The sequence below is a fragment of the Lissotriton helveticus genome, chromosome 12 (assembly GCF_964261635.1).
Source record: "Lissotriton helveticus chromosome 12, aLisHel1.1, whole genome shotgun sequence".
Classification (NCBI taxonomy): domain Eukaryota; kingdom Metazoa; phylum Chordata; class Amphibia; order Caudata; family Salamandridae; genus Lissotriton; species Lissotriton helveticus.
This window is the reverse complement of record NC_136073.1, coordinates 613,498,546-613,519,631: the sequence shown is the minus strand read 5'-3', so window position 1 is coordinate 613,519,631 and position 21,086 is coordinate 613,498,546. Positions and strand designations below refer to the sequence as shown.

Genomic DNA, 21,086 nt, shown 5'->3' with positions numbered 1-21,086 from the left:
TGGGACTCACGCCCTGATTCAACTGACCACAGGCCTCTCAGATGGTTGATGTAGATGAGAGGAGAGGACCCCAAATTGTTGAGTATTTCATGTAAACCATCTAAAACCACACCAGGAAAGGGAAGACATGACCATTCTCATGATCACTGGTGAAGATCAGAAGGAAGAGAGTGACCTGCTGACTAATTGTCCACAAATCCACAAGATTGTACAGTGGAGGGTTTTGAGCTATCTTACATTCTGACGATACAGCAGCATGCTGATTGTAGACATGTTCTCAGCCTGTTTGCAGAGCTCTCCTACAGGGAATGGACTTTGATCTCGTGACCTTTTTAAAAATACTGTTGTATCTTTGCTATACTTTGCACATTGCCTATTTTTACTTCACTGTGTGTTCTGGGCACTTGCACGTGGGAACCAACCTCCCGGTATCAGCTGTGTTCAATGCTCGGCGGGTAGGAAGGTCCCATGCACCACTTCTGGTCTAAGCACTTCAGATGCACGGGGCAGCGGTCTAGTTGCTGCTCCCGGCATCGGAGGAAGTTGCATAAATTTAGCCCATGACGCGACCGTCCAGCAGACGCGTGCAGCGGGCACGCCTAAGGCAAGCCTGTCTTCGCCCGACCGGGGCCAGGGGCCAGGACCCCTGCACCTTTTCCTCCAGCTCGCCTCAGGTATTCTAGCGCGCAATTGCTCCAGTTAAATAACTATCCCAGGGCCAACTGTCTCCATTTTATATGAGCTGAAAAATCCATATCAAAGTGTCCTCATTGCCATTTCACACTCTCTCCCCACATTCGGCCACCTGCCCCTTCAAGGGTTACTTATAGAATTTTGCTTTTAAACTGTAGATCTCTCCCCAAGCACTCTACAGAAATGTCAATCTTATTACAAGATTCCGCCCCTGAGCTTCTATTTTTAACTGAAACCTGGCTCAACGTTAGCTCTGAGCCTGACATAGCACAAGCTCGGCCCCAGGGGTATGTGATTCAAAGAGTTGACAGAATCACAGGCAAAGGCGGGGGAATCGCGATCGTCTATAAGGACCACCTCACCTGCCACCTACTCGGCAGTCCTCTCCCGGACTGCAAGAATGTATGCTTCTCCTTAGAATTTTCCCCTCTCCTCTCGCTCTCAGGCATTCTGATCTACTGCCCCGCAGTTGCGGTCGGCTCCTTTTGTAATTCTCTTTTAGAAACAGCCATCAATCTAGCTAGCACATCCGCCAATTTTACGCTCCTCTGCGATTTTAATTTGCATTTCAATGATCCTGGAGTCACCTCAGCAGTCGAGCTAGCAAATGACCTTGCGACACTCCAGCTGGTGCAAAAAGTTCTTCTCCCCACACATGCGCTGGGGCATTGTCTTGATCCTGTGGTCTCTAATCTGGAAAATTTCCAGAGAAATGACCCTATCCCAATTCCCTGGTCTGACCACCACTTGGTGCCCTTATCTTGGCATCCCCAATTACCCACTTTCCCCGCCCACCCCTCACGGACCCTTATCCGACCATGGGCTAAGCTCCCTCAGGAGAAATTGATTAAAGAATTGGAAAATAACAGACCTCAATTGGTTCTCTGCCCAGTTATAATGTATAACAACTTCTGCAGTTGCATAGGGAACTCATTGAACCAGGTCCTCCCTAAAGCTCGAACCATAAAAAAGAACAGCTCACACAGATCGTCCTGGTACTTCTCCAAACTACTCACCCTGAAACAGAGCTGCAAAATATTAGAAAGACGTTGGAGGAAAGACTTTGCTTCCAACAGCAAGCTCACTTACAGAAAGGCCATATGCAAATACAGAGCCAAAATGAAGAAAGTTCAGGCATCCTTCTACGAGGAAAAAATGTGGCTAGCCGCCAATTCCCCCAGAGACATTTTCCATCATAAAAAAGCCCACTCCCCCTTGCTCCCACTGACCCCCATGGCACTCGCTGCGAGTTTTTTTACACTAAAATTCAGAACATCATCAAAACTCTCCCTCAAATCGACCCCGCATGCATGAACTTTCCTCCCGACCCCCCCTCCATCAATCATCGCCTGGAGCTTTTTCCTCCTCTCCCATTGGAAACACTTTTGACCCTAATGTCCACAGTAAAAAGCGGATCACCAAGAGACCCAGCTCCCATGAACATCCTAATAAAAGCAGCAGCTACTATTGGCCCCACGATCACCCATGTTATCAATGCCTCACTTAGCACAGGGGTAGTCCCTCCCCTTTGGAAAGAGGCAATGGTCAAAACCCTTCTTAAAAGCCTCAAATGGATCCTGCAGGCCTGGGCAACTATCGCCATATCACTCTTCTGCCTGGGATCGCAAAAATCACTGAAAAATATGTTAATCATATCCTTACAAATTTCCTTGAAACCTTTAACCTGCTACATCTGTCCAAACAGGCTTCTGGCCTCGGCAGAGCACAGAAACTGCCCTGCTAGCGGTTGTGGAGGAAAGCAGGAAAATCCTAGATGCCGGAGGGTCAGCTGCCATCATACTATTGGACCTGAGCGCGGCATTCGACACGGTGAACCACCAAGTTCTGATTCATCGTCTCATCAACATGGGAGTAGCCGGAACTGCCCTGAGTTGGCTGCGCTCCTTTCTAAAAGGACGATCGTTCCAGGTTTTTGAAGAAGGTGTGAGTTCCATACCTCGGCCTCTCCTGTGTGGCGTACCTAAGGGCTCATCTTTGAGCCCTATGCTCTTTAATGCGTATATGGCCCATTTGGCCTCAATCGTGGCTCTTTTTGGGATCCGTATGGGCACCTACGCCGACGATACCCAACTGGTCGTAGCGTTAAATCAATCCACACAATACTCCACGACCCTGGAAGCATGCCTTACGGAAGTTGTAAATTGGATGGGGTCATCCCATTTGAAACTAAATGGAGAAAAGACCGAGATTATGACCCTGGGCAACTTTGACAATATGACACTCAGAACCATCTGGCCAGCATGCATGGGCCCGCTACCTACCCCCAAGCCAGAAATAACGTTTCTGGCCATCTGGATAGAACAACATTTGACATTCAAAACAGAAGCTAGAAAGACAGTTGCAACATGTTTTGGCCTGATCAGAATGGCCAGGAAAGTGCTTCCCCTGCTCCCTTCCCAAGCCAAGAAAACTATGGTTCAAGCTCTATTACTCTCTAGGTTGGACTATGGCAATGTGCTTTATCTGGGAGCCCTGACCTCAGTGATCAATAAATTGCAGATTGCTCAGAACTGTGCAGCCAGACTGTTGACGGGAACACCCAAATTCCTTTCCGCAAAACCAGCCCTCCGCCTCCTACATTGGCTCCCAGTGAAAGAGCGTATCATCTTTAAATCCCTTTGTATCATCCATAAATCCTTGCAGGGGATTGGTCCTCCTCTTCTCTCGGCTGTAATTCACCCATATAAAGCAAGAAGAGAGCTTCGCTCGGATGAACTAAACCTTGTTGACACCCCTAGAATCAAAGGAGCCAGAAGTGGCGGCAGACTCTTCTCCCTGAATGCCGGTAGGATTTGGAATGCACTGCCCCTCCACCTCCGGAAAGAGACTGGTCATCTTGCCTTCCGGAAACAACTTAAAACCCTTCTGTTCCCCTAACTTATGCTGTTCCATTTGATCTCTAGTCATGACTAGCACCGGGAGACCTTCTGGTAGCCATGCGCTTTATAAATGTTCCTTTCAGTTCATTTCATTTATATAATGCTTGTGTTTATCATTGTTTTTATATGTAGTGTTTCATATGTGTTTTAAATTTACAGCCTGAAGAAGTTCTGTTTGCAAAACGAAACGCGTTGGCTGTGGCCTATTTAAAAAGAAAGAAAATAAAGCAATAAAGACGACATTTCAGTCACCTTGTTAAAACGGCCTGGATACAAATTGAGTTGATTGTACACAAATTGGAATGTGGTGCAACTTTAATATCAGTTTATAGAAAGTAAAGTTAGAAGACTAAATAAATTAGAAAGGGCACCATAAGAGTGCACATGTATTGTAATCAATTATTAAAACAATGTTAAAATGTAAAGAAAAAATTAGCATTCATCACATTGAAGGCTGTGAGAAACATGGAACTTTACAAAGACAACGACTGGGTATAAAGTGTGGGTAAGTTTACCAACCTGCATGAGAGAGAAAGACTAGATCTGGTTAAAACAATGAGGATTTCATCAGTGAAAATGAAATCATGAACATTTAGGGAAGAGCCATCATCTTTTTTGTTTATATTTAGAATACAAAAGTTAGCTCAATTGGATGCCATTGTACAGTGAGCACCGACAAAGCAAATAGGTCTCGATTTTACATACTGTTGAACACCTACATACACACACACACAGTAATGGTGGAGCAAATTTCGGAGCGGGTGTGATGCCATCAATGTTATTTCACTGAAGTCAAAGAACCTTTAAAAAATCCAAGCATCATACAAATGCAAATCAGCAAACCCATTCAGCAGAAGAGTAGTAAGAGTGTATAGCCAGTGGTGCATTCTAGAGCAAAATGTCACAAATATATTATTAAAGCAAGGTGTGGTAGTGCAACATCGTTTACAGACAGAAACATTTCCATTAAAATTTCCACAAAATTCACGCTCACAAGCAGTTTTACTACTGAAACTGCATAGTGCACAAGCAGGACATGCCTATCTTTTTAGGTGTTGATTTCTCGGACCCGACAGCAGAGTCTCCACAGTTATAAACTTGCTATTAACTTGTAGTTTATGAATAGCAAAAAAATAGTAAACGTACACAAACATGTAAGTTCCCCTTTGTGAATCAGTCCCTATGTCTCTTGATTTATTTTGATTCTGATTAAATCTTTGGTTCCATCTCTCTTCAGAATTAAAAAAAATGTGGTTTATTTGGGCTTTCCAATAGTTTGAAATATTTGTACAGTTATTTTCCAGGAATTTAAATGTTGTTATGTGGTAGAAAAATACTGATATCCCATAGCTTTACCTTTTAACTTCTGTATCTTAGCAAGATAATCAGATAATTCAATTTACAAAATCCTCCAACTTTTGCAGACAGAGAAATCAAAGTAAACGCATATCTCTATGGTTAGGAAAATAAGCGGCAATTCATTATTACGATCACATTCGATATAAGCAAACGGTCCACTCTATTCTCGCCCTAGATGGGCTACTCGATATCGCGTAGCCCATCTAGGGATCGTAATCATTTTATTATAGTTTTATTAACAATATGGCAAACGATTGGGACACTGTATATATTTGGACTCTGATGTATATACTTTGGTTTTTCACTCTGTTTTTCACTCTGTTCCAAGATGGTGCCTAATTTTGCGTAAATACATTAGTCCTTCGTTTATGTTAATGCTTATGACGTGATCACTATGTAAACAATAAAATATGGCCGTTTCTGGCGCGCCCTCGTACTACCGATGAAGGCGAATGCCGAAACACGTCTGGTGCATTTGAGAGTCTAAAAAAAAATCTAGACTCTCCCCCGTGAGTGCTGTGTCTTTCTTGGAAGGAGAGGAGACGTGTAGCGTTATATTTGCAGGAGCACCCCCCGCATACAGCACCCGTGTGAGAATGCATGAGTAGGTGCAGGAGGAGCGAAGATTTATGTTTCATGCACCGCCGCGCAAACGAAGCAGATACATCTGAGGAGGTTACGAAAGAGGCAGTCCCAGAGCGCATGAGGACTGCTGGAGCAGACAACAGTTTGGCGGTAACACGAGGGGGTAACCGGGAGCGCTATTGAGGCCCCGGGGAATGCCCAGCGGGGCAACACTATACAATGTATAGTGACACGGATCGCCAGGAGGCGGCTTCAAATGTATTTAAAAAACGATCACAGAGTGGCATCACCAGAAAAGAAGGTGACCCAAAAGGAGGAACATCGCTAGCAAACCAGTTTACGTGCCTGGAGGGTCTGTATGAACGAGAAGTAAGGAAGTGGTGGGAGACAACTTCCTTACAGAACTATGTGGAAGTGGGCAGAGTCCCGAGGGGGCTCCGCATTTATACAGTCCCCGCTTATGAAAATTACGACCCTCAACTGTTGGAGGAATGGTCGGAGTGTACGGCGGGCTCATGTCAGGGGATGTTGAAGATCCTGATTAAGTTCGCTTGGAGCGACCATGACAAAGCAAGAAAGGCAATTGCGGAACTGGAGAAAGAGATCGGTAAAAATGAAGACAAACAGAAACAGGAGGAGTATCGTGCAGCAATGGGTAAAAGGCTGAAAACCTATGAAGACAAGATTAGACAACGGAAACAAGAAAAGTATGAACGCGATGAGCGGGACTACGAAATGGGGAGGGTATTGACCTTCGCCAAGTGCTATGATGCACCAATACAAGCGTTGGTGAATAAAAGAGGCATGACTCAGGTAAGTGAACATGGGGACACAACGGAATCAGAATGATCTGAAACAGAGCAAACACGGGACAAGAATGGCGCCTCCGGCTCATCAGGGGCAAGGAAACTCCCTTTTCACGAGGAATTTCAAATATTAAGGCAGACATGGCAGAAGGGAGGAAGAGGCAAACCTCCAGACCAGCAAAGAGGCGACCAACGCGGAGGGGAGGCAAGTGGCGTAAAAAGCAACTTCTCACCACCCGTAACCAGGAGCAAGCGATACAACAAGCGGAGATAGATGCGATGGAGTGTCCCAAAGAACAATTTAACAATTATCAATCTGACTCCCAGAACACTTACAAAAGAAGAGCAACATGTATTGAAACTGGGACTTTCATTCTGTCCTCAAAAGCAGTTGGAATATATGTAGACTAAAATTAACCTATTCAAATTCTCACGAAAACTGAAATTGCATAAATTGTATAAGTTGCCTCCGAAGAAAGACACTAAGAGGAGCAAACCTGGAAGCGAAATGGATATCCTGAATGGGCATGACCTTCCCGCATTGCAGATCTTGAAAGAATTAGGGATGGAGAATGGAAGTCAAGACACTAGTGATATCATGGCCACCACAGGAATTGAACAAGTGGGGGGGGGATAGTCCATTCAAACCGGCATCCACCTTTATCCCCCAGATGCCCAATGACAATATTGATGTGTTTGTGGATACAGTGTCTAAAGAATTACTCAAATGGAGAAAAAAAGAAAGTAACAACAAGTCCAATCTATCCCTGGGACATTGGAAAGCAATCAAAAACATTCAAGATGACACAAATATCATTGTGAAACCTTCGGACAAAGGGGGAAACATAGTGTTGCAAACTTATGAAGCATACAATGAGGAGGCAATGCGACAGCTAAGGTATGGCAATTGTTATGCAAAGATCGAGAAGTGTGAATATGTAAAGAGCATTACGGATTGCCATCAGATGTTGCGGAAGTGGTACGACAAAGGTCTATTGGAAACTGAGGAGTATCTATATCTGAGGTGTGTAAACCCCTTGACTCCAAGTTTTTACCATCTACCAAAAGTACATAAGGACAACACTAAACCCCCGGGAAGGCCTATCGTGAGTGCACAAGGTAGCTTATTGGAACATTTGTCTGTATATATTGACTATTTTTTGACAGATTTTGTAAAAACCCTACGCAGCTATATTAGAGACACAAAGGACTTTCTTGTACACATAGAGAAACTTGTGTGGCGAGAAGGGGGTTGCATGCTGGTTATAGATATAGCCAGCCTGTATACTAATATAGGGCATGCAGACGGTTTGAGAGCTATAAAGAGCTTTCTTGACACAAGATTAGCGAAATTCTCAGAACATAATTGCATGTTGCTAGAATTCTTGTCATTCAGCTTGGAGAATAACATCTTCCTGTACCAGGAGCAACATTATAAACAACTTGTGGGCGTGGCTATGGGCACCTGCTTCTCCCCAAGTTTCGCGAATCTTTTCGTGGGCTGGTGGGAGGAGCAAGTAGCCTGGGCCGCTACCAATGGGGAATATACACAGAACATCGTGGCCTGGTACAGGTACATAGACGATCTCTTCGTCATATGTAGGGGATCAGAACAGTCAGCTACCCAATATGTGAATAAGTTGAACAGAAATGATTACAATTTGAAATTCACAGCGGAAATCAGGTGTAAGAATGTGAACTTTCTGGATCTAGAAATAGTAGTGAAGGAGGGGCAATTGAACACTAGGCTGTATCGCAAACCCACAGCTGGGAATTCTATCTTGCATTCAACAAGCAGTCACCCACCTAGATTAATCCAGAGTATTCCCTATAGGGAACTACTCATGATTAAAAGAAATTGCAGCACAGAGGAAGATTTTAAGATCCATGCAGAAGCTAGCATTTCTAGATTTAGAACTAGGGGTTACTACAGTAAAACGCTCAGTAACTCTCTCTGTAAGGTACAAGAGAAATCCAGAGTAGAACTTTTTAAACAGAAAACAGGTACAGAAAAAGAAAATCCGTTCAGAATGATAACAACTTACTCCAGTGGAGTAGGGATGTTAAGAACTGTCCTGAGAAAAAACTGGAACTTACTGCAGACGGATCCCATTATTGGGACGGATTTACCTACACGTCCTATGTTGACCTTTAGACGAGCGAGAGCCCTAAGGGATACACTTACGAAGAGCCACTTCATACGTACGATACCCAAACAATTTGGTGAAGCACCCCACGGATTTTTTCCGTGTGGAAGGTGCAAAGCTTGCAGGAATAGCAAGAAAATCTGATCGTACCAAGTAGGCGAGACAACTAGGTGGATTAGAAAATTTCTGACCTGTAGCACTCCCTATACCATATACTGCTTAACCTGCCCGTGTGGGCTGCGGTATATCGGTAGCACGATCCATCAGACTAAAATCCGCATTTTAGAACATCTACGTGCAAACAGTAAATGTGATGCAACATACCCAGTGGCCAGGCACTTCGAGAAATTCCATAAAAGTAGAAGTGACCTGATAACCTTCTTTGCCATAGACCATGTCCCAGAAAGTGTAAGGGGAGGGGATAGTACTATGAGATTAAGAAGGTTAGAATCGAGGTATATTATCGATTTATGTACTAAAACGCCTGGGGGATTAAATAGTAATGAGGAAATGGCAGTGCATTTGGGGTAAAGGGCTCTTTACTCCTAGGAAGGGTTTCACCTTTGGCAGAGACAAAAGAAAGGGAACCAGGTATTAGTCAAACTGTAATCATAGTTCAGGAACATAAGATGACACATATATGTAAATAGAGGAGATGAGCACGGTATCCATAGGATTATAGGATTTGTATGTGAGGTTGTAATTTCCATTTGGCAGCGAGATTGAATACTAATAATTAATCATTTTTATTTAATTTAATTTATTTTTTGGGGGGGTATATTTAATTTAGGATTTGTAGCACTTCTGAAATTGTGGGACTGTGTATGGGAACTAATGCCCATCCAGGGCGTGATGAACTAGCGGGGCACGATATCGAGTAGCCCATCTAGGGCGAGAATAGAGTGGACCGTTTGCCTATATCGAATGTGATCGTAATAATGAATTATAGTTTTATTAACAATATGGCAAACGATTGGGACACTGTATATATTTGGACTCTGATGTATATACTTCGGTTTTTCACTCTGTTTTTCACTCTGTTCCAAGATGGCGCCTAATTTTGTGTAAATACATTAGTCCTTCGTTTATGTTAATGCTTATGATGTGATCACAATGTAAACAATAAAATATGGCCGTTTCTGGCGCGCCCTCGTACTACCGATGAAGGCGAATGCCGAAACGCGTCTGGTGCGTTTGAGAGTCTAAATAAAATCTAGACTCTCCCCCGTGAGTGCTGTGTCTTTCTTGGAAGGAGAGGAGATGTGTAGCGTTTTATATATATATATATATATATATATATATTCATCTATTGAGCCATACATAGAAAAGCAGACATTTGAGGTGAGCAAATTTAGAGTGTCACTGGTGTTGAGGGTGCTCTATACAGGAGCTGCCTTCCACCTAAACTTGGGAACTACCCAGAGTTCTCTCCTTCTTTTTTGCATATAGAAGGTGCCACCGTGAAAGGGAGGTGATTTCCAAATGGCATTTGAATGAGACATTCGTGTTTAAGGAAGAGTGAACTTCTAACCCACATGGGTTTGTTTAAAATTAATTTCATTGACTGTGTTTGAATAACGAACTCACTGGAGTAAAAAAACACGTAGCACTACAGAGACCAGCAGGCTGTGCATACAGCCACGCCCATGGGGGCAGGATCTTTAATAATCATTAGTGCACGTGAAACTCGGCGTTTCATCCACAGCACGCCATTGAGGAAGGGAGAACAATTCTTGAAACCGGTCTGGCAGTCTGAACTGTGAGAATGTTAATTTCTGATTTTACATAGAATGCAGATGCCATAAAATAAACGGAACAATTTGCAGTTACCTGTGGCTTCTTCCAGTGTGGTAACTTTTGTGTGATGATATATATATATATATATACACATATTCATCTATTGAGTCATACAATAAACATTTGTGTTTGCAAATTAATATGCCACCGATCGTTAAAGAGGTAAATCAATCATTGGAGAGACTGGACCATCTTCATCTCTCACTCCATGGTCGCTCCAATGTAATAAAGATGACAATATTTCCAAAATTCTTATATTTATTTCGCTCTATCCCCATTGAATTCCCAATGTATTGTATCTCGAGCGCTGAAAGGGCTTGCTCAAGGTTTTTGTGGGGCTATCACAAAGCAAGAAGAGCGTCGAAGTGGCTAATACTTCCCAGATTAAGGGGCGGATGGGGTATGCCCTCTTTGCTGTTATATCATTGGGCTGCACCTCTGCAGCACATGGGGCTGCTAATATCAGGTGGGAAGACCATGGCGCCAGAATTTGCCAGACCTTCAATTTTTGAGCTACTCCTTGGGGGGGGCGCTTCTAATTGCTTGGTCAGCAACATCGAACCAAGCTATTACAAGAAAGTTAAATTCAAGATTATACAATCTACCTTTTCGGTCTGGAAAATAATCCGCAGACGATTTGGTATCCCAACCATTAATGCATACACTCCTCTTATCTCCTATGGCCTCTTGCCCTCGATTTTTCAGGACTCGATTACTTTCATCTGGGGTATTCGGGGGATTAAGGTCTGGGTGATATTTTTGAGGGGGACCAATTTGCTTCTTTTTCAGATCTTCAAGCCAAGTATGGCCTTCCCACCAGACATGTTAAAAAATGTTTACAACTGAGGAGCTTTCTTTTACAGCATGTGACAGTTAGAGCAGATATGTTTGAGAGTATCCCGCTGGTGGGGCACATTGAGAAGAGATGCAAGATTGGGTCTATATATCAAACTCTCATTTCTGAGTTGCCTGATGATTTAATTGTTCAAAATGATAAGTTGGACAGGAAATTTGATCAAGAAGGGACCGATCTGGCGGTCTCCTTCGAGTTGGCCGACCAGACATTAATTACTGGTAGCTTAAGGTCCCAATTTTATATGGCCGCTTTCAACTTGTATTATACTCCTGGCAAAATTGGTAAATGGTCTAATCATCGTGGGAACTTGTGTAGTAGATGTGGGACCTGGGCGGCGGATACAATACATATGTTTTTCTCCTGTCCTGAGCTAGCAAAGTATATTGAAGATGTCGAGCGGTTTCTTGTTCAAATCACTGATAAAGCCCTAACTTTAACACCTGCTTTAGTGATTTGGGGGGGGTCGATCAGTCACAAAATGGTCTCCTTCGTAGTAAACCCGAGCGAGGTTTTCTGTTCATTGCTATGTCTATTTTTAGGGCATGTATAACTTTACATTGGATTAGTCCGGATTATCCCACTTTTATTAACTGGAGGGCTCAACTATTGGCAACATATAATATGAAGTCAGCCATGTACAGAGTAAAAGGCCCGAGAAGACAGGAAATGTGTCGCAGAATATGGGCTCCTGTCACGGATTGGTTAGGATGAATTTCTGGTTTTTGATTATCGTTTATGTTTGTTATTTGCTCTTTGTCCCTTTTTGCTGTTTCTTTTCCTCTTTTTTTGTGTATATTTGTATCGTGTATCAATTTATGTTAACTTTCTGTATAATTTTCGAACTATGTATTGCCATAACTTTCTATTCAAAGCCCAAAAAAAAAAGTCATACAATGAAACATTTGTGTTTGCATGCATCCATCCATACTTGTATATGTTAACTAACGCATATAGACACACATTTATTTATTTGCGGAGTCGGCATCGGTATATTCATCTCTGCATTGTCTGTGTACAGACATGTATGTATTAGATGTTATTTATGTGTGCACGGGTGTGTGACCGCATGCTTGCCTGTAGGGCAGTCAGCTTGAATGCATAGACTCATAAATCTACTTTGCTCAGCTTGCGTGGGGGGCTTTAGTGTGAATGTAGAGTGTGCTGGTAATCAGTCTACACATGTGTGCATCAACAGTGCACAATCGATCTCTATTGGGTTTGCCTTTATTTTATATACATAAAATCTCATTGTGTCTGTCACTCTAGTGCACAGGAAGCAGCAACATTATAACAGACTCATTACTTCCTATACTGGGTCACAGGATGTAACATAAGACATGAATGTTCATAGTTTGTCATGTTCCTTCATGTCTCACGGGACTCTAGTTAACCCACTGGATCAACTGTAAGTCTATGTTTGACAGTATCTAAACCAAAGTTGAAACTATTTCTATGAACACACAAACACATGCCTATATTTGTACGAATAAACTCAACAGGAAAGAAAAGAAATAGGAAAGCGAGTGAATGATAAAAGAGAAAACATACCTTTTCATTGTGTTTTTAATATCCTAAATAAAACAAGGAGAAAATGGAAGTTACAACTTTTAAATTTAGGTTAGCATTGACCTTTTATCATAGATATCTTACAATTAAAAAAATTCAACCCATTTTCAAGAAAGCATGCATTTTCACATAAAAACATGACAGAAGATATACAAGAAAAAAAAGGTTAGAAAAGGTGGAACATTAATTTCATACTTTCTCAGTGTTCTATCAGATCATGTCATTATCAGATTCAATATCTTACCTTTACTGAATGCAGCTTCCGACATATTATCAAATCCAGCCTTCTATGTCATTCAGCAGTTTCTTCTAAATTGACTTTTTTACATTAATCAGCCTCTTATATTCCATCCGAATAAGCCTTCCACCACCAGTCTGCTATGGAAGGAGATTGAGTCTAATGCCTATACTCTTCACCCTGGAAATCTAAGTTCTTATCCGAGCTTTTTTGTGGCTCTAGGCAAATAGTTTTATCTTCATAAGTTTTATTTCCGAATACAAATAAAAAGTGTAAGTCCAAAAAAAATCCTTCCAAGAATTTCTGTATTTCTTGCTGATGCAGAACCCAGGCACCTTACTGGTTTACATATACCTTCTCACGTTTAGAATGCTCTTTAAAGAATTTAGATAGCCCTTAGAGCTCGGTCCAACCTACAAAATTGCCTTATAAAATAAGAAATATCATAATATCTGACTAATATCAGATCTAGCCTCCTCCATGTCATCCAGCACAGCCTCGCCTCTTTCATCAGATTCAGGGTTCTGCCTTCTATGCAATATACCCTCGTAACAGATGGTTCTATTATGCTTCTCACTCAAGTTTTCTATCACATCCAGTGTATTACCTTTGATATTTAGCATCCCTCCTGCTATTCAATACTGCCTTCCTTTTATTGTATCCAGGCACAATCATGACATCAGATCCATATTCCCTATGTCAGATCTAACTCCAGTCCTTCTTTCAGATCTAGCTTTCTGATAATCAATGTTTACCTGTCAGATCCAAACTCTCTCCACATATCAGATCCATCTTCCACCTTCTAGCACATTTAAGACTCAACCTTCTTGTAGACCCAGTCTCCCTCCTATTAGACAAAGTAAATTTTCTACTACAAGACAAGGATTCTACCTTAATTGGCATCAGCCCCTACAATCATCTGTCTAATCCAGTCTCCCGCCTAAAATGCTGAATTCCTCCCAGATAAAGTATCCTTTCTATGAAAACTAAGTCATTTACCCCCATCATAATTAGCCAAAACAGTGTTTAGGAAAGAGCAGGGGAAAGCAGAACAATAGGCATCCTGCCACAGGGAGATGTGACCACCTTCCAGACAGGAATTAGTTTATTAGGCCTGGGTGGGTGCACTTGCCAGTGACCGAAAGTCTGCATGAGGGGCACATTTGGTGTCCCTGTGCATAGTCCAGTTCAAATCAGTCACGGGAGCCGTTGGCTCCTTCTCTGGCGTGAAACTGGACAAGGAACATGGGAGTTACCTCCCCACTGTCCAGATCTTCTGCTGGGAGGGTCCCCTGAATCTGTCCAACCCTCTCCCGTGGGTACATAAGGGCTTACCTGGCTGTAGGACCCGAGATTCGATGTGGATACGATTCTGAACCAGAAACCAATGAACTTCGACCGTCTGGACACTTTGGACTTTGCTGTACTTCGTTTGGGCCGACTTTGTCTCCCACTCAGTCTGCAGCATCGTCTGTGTCCGTGCGCCATATTCAACTTAATTTTAGAGATGTTATTGTGGCAGGAATTCACTATCCAAACAGCCCCTCAAAAACCAGTATTTGTTATTTTCTCATCTTTCACCCAGTCTGAGTCACTGTCTTAATATGCTTTGCCTCTGAGGAATGATTATCTATTATTGAATTGTTTTCGCCCACTTCTTCTGCAGGTTTTGTGGTTCAGCACAGATTGTTATTTTAAGAAAACATTAGTTGGAGATGCACAATACAAAAGACACGTATTGAGAATTCCTTAGCCTCAATCCTCATTAGGATTTCTACACATTCTTATGTGTCAGATTATAGGATCACTGTTAATAATTTAGCCTCAGCTATGGAAACACCCTCACCCAGACAGGCCATATGTAGGACCTGTGGAGCATCAAGGACAACCGAAGATATCTCCCTTGGAATAAAGGAGTCCCTCCCCTGCAACCGCAGGCACCCCATCGAGATTGACCAGTCTGCTGCTCCTGAGCTCCTACGGACTCCAAAGGCTCGAGCAACACAGGAGGTGGGTTTCCAAGTCCCTCGAGGTCCAAGCTGCCCTCTCACCAAGTTTGAGGTCAGAATCCCTCATGGGAGCTGCAATACCCATACCCCTGTGCACCGCGTACTTATGCAAGTGCATATGCTTGTTGGCGTTCCCAAACCAAGTGTACTGGGCTCCGAGTAACCCCGACCTCTGGCATCATTTCCACCAGAGAATTTGGGCCTCCTTGGACTGTTGTTTTGTAAATCTGCTTGAGGTCCCCTCGCAACTCCTGTGCCGCTGGCCTGTGGGTCTCTTGAGGGTCAACACTGTTTTTCTTGGTCTCCCCTGGTTGCTCCAGGCTTGCCCCGACTCCCCTGTGTTTGGTGAGTCGCCTGGACCTTGCTGGTCTGAACAGTAACTTTTCTTGAAAATCTTCACGGGTTTCCGCTGCCAAGGCTTGTTGCTGCTCCAGCTGGACACAGACCCCTCAGCACTCAAATATGTTTGTGGGACAGCTCGTATCCAGCTCCTGGTTGTCCTTGGCGTCTCCTAGTCCCGGTGGCTGCAGAGTCAAGAACCCCCTCAATGCACCTGATGCAAACGACATCAGTGGGCATTCGTCTACCGAGCCCCTGGTCACTCCTGAGTGACCCAGACTTTGTCTCCAATGCTTTCAAGTACTCTTCATCCCGAATCCACCTTTGTATTCCAATGGACACTTTTCTTCTTGCGTGCAGTGGCTCTTCCTTGAAGTCCTCCATTGAGATCGACAGCGGTTTCCGACACCACTTCAGCCCTATGCACCCAGCTTCCCTGGGATAGGTAGCTCTGGTACTATGGTATCCACAGATGGGGTGGCTCTTCAACCTCCTATGATCCAAAGGGCTTTCTCATAATCCATTGGGAAGGGTCCTTAAACATTAAAACTTCAACCGCAACTCTCCCATAGAATTGTAAGGCGCAAGCGGTCGTATTCCCACACTGCATCCATCCTCCGTGGGGTCCCAACTTACTCACCTTGGGTAGTTCCTTGGGGTCCCAGCGATTCTACATTCTCTAGACACTGTCTTGACTCGGGTCGTGTTCTTATACCACTATTTCAGTATATGGTTTGGTGTCCCCTTGGAGCCCACTGTGTACTAGTGCTATTTACTATTGTTTCTGTGCTACAGTATTGTGTGCTATGTGTTCATCTGTGTGTAGCAGATACTGTGACGTACTAGAGAGTGTTATATTAATAAATACATATTTTTATAACTACTGTGTGGTTCTCCTTTCATTTAACCAATACTATAAGGTTGCATTCTGGTAAAACAAGCTGCTTAACATTCCTTCAAGACTAAGCCTGAAGGCTGCTCTCCACCGCTACCAACTGGATAGTTCTCTAAGGTTATCTTTGAACTCTTAAATCACCATAAGGGTTGTTTGGACTGGTGCAAGGTGCCCACTTTAATTAGTGGACAGTGTATACAAGGCCAACTTCTCACACAGTGTCAAAAACTTCTTCTGATCCATCCATTTATATCATATTCAACTTAATTTTAGAGATGTTATTGTGGCAGGAATTCACTATCCAAACAGCCCCTCAAAGACCAGTATTTGTTATTTTCTCATCCTTCACCCAGTCTGAGTCACTGTCTTAATATGCAGACGCATCCTCTTTGCCTCGGAGGAATGATTACCTATTATTGAATCGTTTTCGCCCGCTTCTTCTGCAGGTTTTGTGGTTCATCACAGATAGTTATTTTAAGAAAACATTAGTTGGAGATGCACAATACAAAGGACACTTATTGGGAATTCCTCAGCCTCAATCCTCATTAGGATTTCTACACATTCTTATGTGTCAGATTATAGGATCGCTGTTATTAATTTAGCCTCAGCAATGGAAACACCCTCCCCCAAATATGCTCCTGCAGTGAGGAAAAAGCACTGGTTAGTGCCAAACGTAACAATGGTAGGTGCTGTGTTGAACAGTATCACACTCATTCCACATAAAAAATTGTACTGTTTTACCCATGATATGCAACTGTTCACAATGGGACACAGCATTCAGACCAAGATTACCTTTTATAGATTATGAGGACATACTTTCATTGGGCAAAGAACATTTAAAAACCATTGTATCTAGACACTCTGCATGTTACCAGCTCTATAAAGGAGTTCCGAACACATATTGTCTAAAATTAACATCATGACTTGGTGTTTAAGGTGAATGTGGAGCAGTGTGGGCATATCTAACATGGCATAGCGACTAGCAAGGGCTTGTCAAAGGAGAAGCATATGGGCACTGGTAGAATCCGTATTAATGCTGCCAAATCTGCCTTTATTTGTTTTATTTTTAACTACCCTAATAATTCTGAATTGTCATATTGCACTTTGGAGCTGAGTGATAAGAAGTTTAATTAATAGCATTCACCTCCATGTCTTGAATAAGATCTAAATGTACTTCTACCAAAAAGTTGGATTTAAAAGTACGACCTAATGCTTATTTAATGCCTTTCGGTTCATCTACTGTGGGGTACACACTGATGATTTTATATGCAGGTCTTTGAAGGTCCGTGTCATCAGTGGGAATCTGCTGTGCAAAGAAATTCCCACCCCCACCAATGAGGACTTTTAAACAGTGCACACAATAAATATTTTACTGCCACACAATAGAGTTCATCACATGAGTCTGGTGTCCCAATGTAAGTCTGATGCCTGATGCATGTCAAGCTTCTGTGATGTGGAAGGCCCCAATTCTGAACTAGCATAAATGGTGAAGATGGAGAAAATGCACCCTACCTGGTGCAGGCCCACAATGTCCTGGCACTGTTGTCTGGTTTATTTATTTATTTATTTATTTATGGGTTTATACCGCGCTTGAATTGACTCCCGAAGGAGTATCTCTGCGCTCACACGCCAGTGGCTGATGGAAGGAAAGAGGACAATAAAAAAGAGGAAGCTAAATCAGGAACAGGAACGTTTTCAGCCTTTTCCTGAAAGTTAGATGGTCCGAACATTGCCTGAGCTGAAGAGGGAGTTTATTCCATAGAGCAGGACCGACCACTGACAGGGCTTTACCGCCCTGACTTGTCTTTTTCACAGTGGGCACTCGAAGGAGAAGCTGATTGCCGGACCTAAGGGTACGGACGGTGTTGTATGGAATACATTTTTCTGCCAGATATGAAGGTTGCAGGAATAAATCAGTTTCTCCAGCCTTCAATAAGCATAGGATCAGAGTTGTCTTTTCCAACGAAAGGTTTATTGATGGACAATAGATGGCTGAAGCCTACTACACCATAAAATACAACCACACATATGACATCTCCAGTTTTTGAACAAGGATAGCATATAATTTCCCATTACCCATGGCAACACCCTGGGCACAGAAACGGTCTGAATCCTGCCTCTCTTTGCTTTCCCAAAACTTAAATCTTTCATTTTCTGCACACTCTTCCAGCCTTGTCCTACCTCTCTTCTTATTTACCCTTCTTTCTTTTTTATTCAGTCAACGATCGGCATAACTTTTTCCCCCACATATGAACATAAGGTTTCTCTTCCTCTTCTTATGCACATATACTTACATGCACATCTCAGCCACCTGAATGTGTTAGAATTAAGGAATTGGTTCGTTTAAGGACAATTAATGACCATATAATAACTATTCAAGAGTCATATAACTGTAAACCAACTAACAGTTTCTCTCATACAGTGCAAGAAATTCCCAAGATGGAAATCTATGGGAAAAGTCAAACACATAGGTGTTGTGTACCAAGATGAACATATTTTCAAATACTATCTAAGGCCCCAATATATTCCTTCTATGTGCAGTAAGCTAGTCACAAAGGGGTATTCACTGCAGTCAAAGGGTTCCCATTCTATCACTGAATATTCACTATAAAAACATGGCAATTCATACTAATGAAGACGCAAATCTTCAAAGTATTTATATTGTAAGTACATTGTACAAAATAACAATATTGGTTTTGGAATTCTTTACAAATGCTAATGTAAACATTTTACCGTGGACAGTCGTCTATTGAGTAGAATCCCTTGATATGTTATTGGTATGGCATCCTATACCAAGGACAGAACATGCAAAATGTAGACGTTTGTTGGCGATATTCTCCTTTTCTCGGACTGAAAGTATTTAACTGGACCAGACCTTAGACTCCATGTAAATGTACATCAAAGGTGTACCTAAGAAAAAGTAGCACTACATATTGAATGTTTACTTACCCAAGCAGAAAGCATATAATTGCAGGTAAGCAATTGCAGGCAGGCATACAAAGAAGATGGATACAAGGGGCTACTTTGCCTGTCTGTGGGAATGACAATGGGGGAGGGGTACACACACTCTTATTGCCAATATGCTGCCAGCTTTGATACTGCAAATTGCCTTTTCCTCTAATTAAATAGCAGGGTGTGCATTTTACAGCTGCTGCTCAGATCCTAAGTAGAGGGCAGAAAGGCTTTTTCAAATTTGTCAGGGCTGGCTTTCCCAATACCAAAGTCAATTTATTCTAAGATACTGTCTGGAAAAAAACATAAGGAAAATGTATTTTCATATCATAGCCCAAATATTCATAATGACTAAATTTACTTCTGAGGGAATATGCCATCATTTTCTGCTGTACTAGAAAATCAAGGGATGACGATTTACAAGAATTGCAAATCCCACTAACCTACCACACAGTCCTTCTCTGGTGCAGCTCAGCAGTATGGAACTATTTCGCGAAAGACACCAGGCATCTTGAAGATGTCCTTCATTTCCACTGAAACAACCATGTTTAAATTCTAACTCGATCTATAATTTCCCTTTTTCTATTGCCCTTTTCCTCTTTGTCTCCACTGCTCTCCTTCTAACTTAACACAGTCCAAACTATGGTTACTTTCTTTCTCTCCTTTCCTCACCCCCTCCACAACTGCCTTCAATTCCCATCTCTTCCTCTTAATGCAACGTCTGCCGACACGCATGTTTGTGTTCTTCCTTTGATGCTGAGTATAATGTAAGTTCTAACTTATTATACTTATTCTCCCTAGCTCACCACTGCCTATAATGGGTAAAGGTGTGCTATATAAAATGTGGAATACTTAAATAAATGAATTGCTAGTATTTTAAAGAACATTTGATGCCAACAACAGAAAATATGTCACACCTACTCTTATCCCAATATTTTACCTCACTTGGTAAATACAATCTCTCATGACACCAAATGTCAGACACTGCTGTGTCCAATTTACTCTTGCTTTTAAACTTTCACAATTCCACTCGGTGTCTTCACTTTTAATCTAATCTTTCAATCTGTCCTTGCTTTATACTCTGGTCACAATCAGTGTGCTTTCAAACTCCAGTAACATCAATCTTTCTTTGCTCCAATGCTCCTTTAATTCCATTCTCACTAACAGATTTTAGCATGGTTACTTTCATATCAGCTGTTATCTATGTCTTTTTCATTCTCTGATTTTGTTTTCTATACCCAGTTTCAAACGCAGATAATGTAAATGCATATATGCCTTTGTAATCCCATAATCATGCATATATGCCTTTGTAATCCCATAATCATAATCATCATACCATGGTTGTATCCTAATATAATAACTCATATCTGTGTACAAACTACCACCCATCTTTGTTAATCTAGGTCTCCATTTGTGCACCTACTACAGAGGTACTTTCATTATGGAGCAGTGGGATCACCTGATTTAAAATTTTCATTATTACCATCGGTTTCCGCTTTTATTCTTTAATGATGCTTATGCACTGTATCTCTAATTTCTAACTGATGATTGCAAGTAATCAAAATGTAATTCTTTATCATTGTAATCAATTTTGCTTCCATATTCAACAAGTACACTCTTTATCGTTTTTCGTTGACAATTTATTTTATGGAAACGGTTTTTGCTGCCAGAATTAAAGCTTAAAAAAGCATCTGACCACAGTGAATAGCAGAACCCATTCCAATATGAAGGCGCAGAACATTTTTAATCAACTAAAATAAGCCCTTATCAGAGCCTACCGGTAGGTGGAATTGTTACAGAAAAGAAGTAAAACCTTTCTGCCCACTTTATAGAAAGGATAAACAGAAACTGACAGCGAAAGTGCAGGGAATGTTTATTGAAGGACTGTCGAGAAAAAATAACCCTTCAGCTCCTATATATTGCAGAATTCACTCCTTACAAATA

General features: G+C 42.1%; 1 protein-coding gene across 1 annotated transcript in view; it reads right to left on the bottom strand.

Moving 5' to 3' along the window:
• LOC144798389 (E3 ubiquitin-protein ligase TRIM39-like) overlaps window positions 1–21,086 on the bottom strand; it is a 231,881-nt gene that overhangs the window by 61,686 nt on the left and 149,109 nt on the right. The window contains exon 4 of the mRNA XM_078669229.1: window positions 12,692–12,714. Coding sequence (XP_078525355.1) covers window positions 12,692–12,714 — 23 coding nt within the window. The remainder of the gene's footprint in view (window positions 1–12,691; window positions 12,715–21,086) is intronic.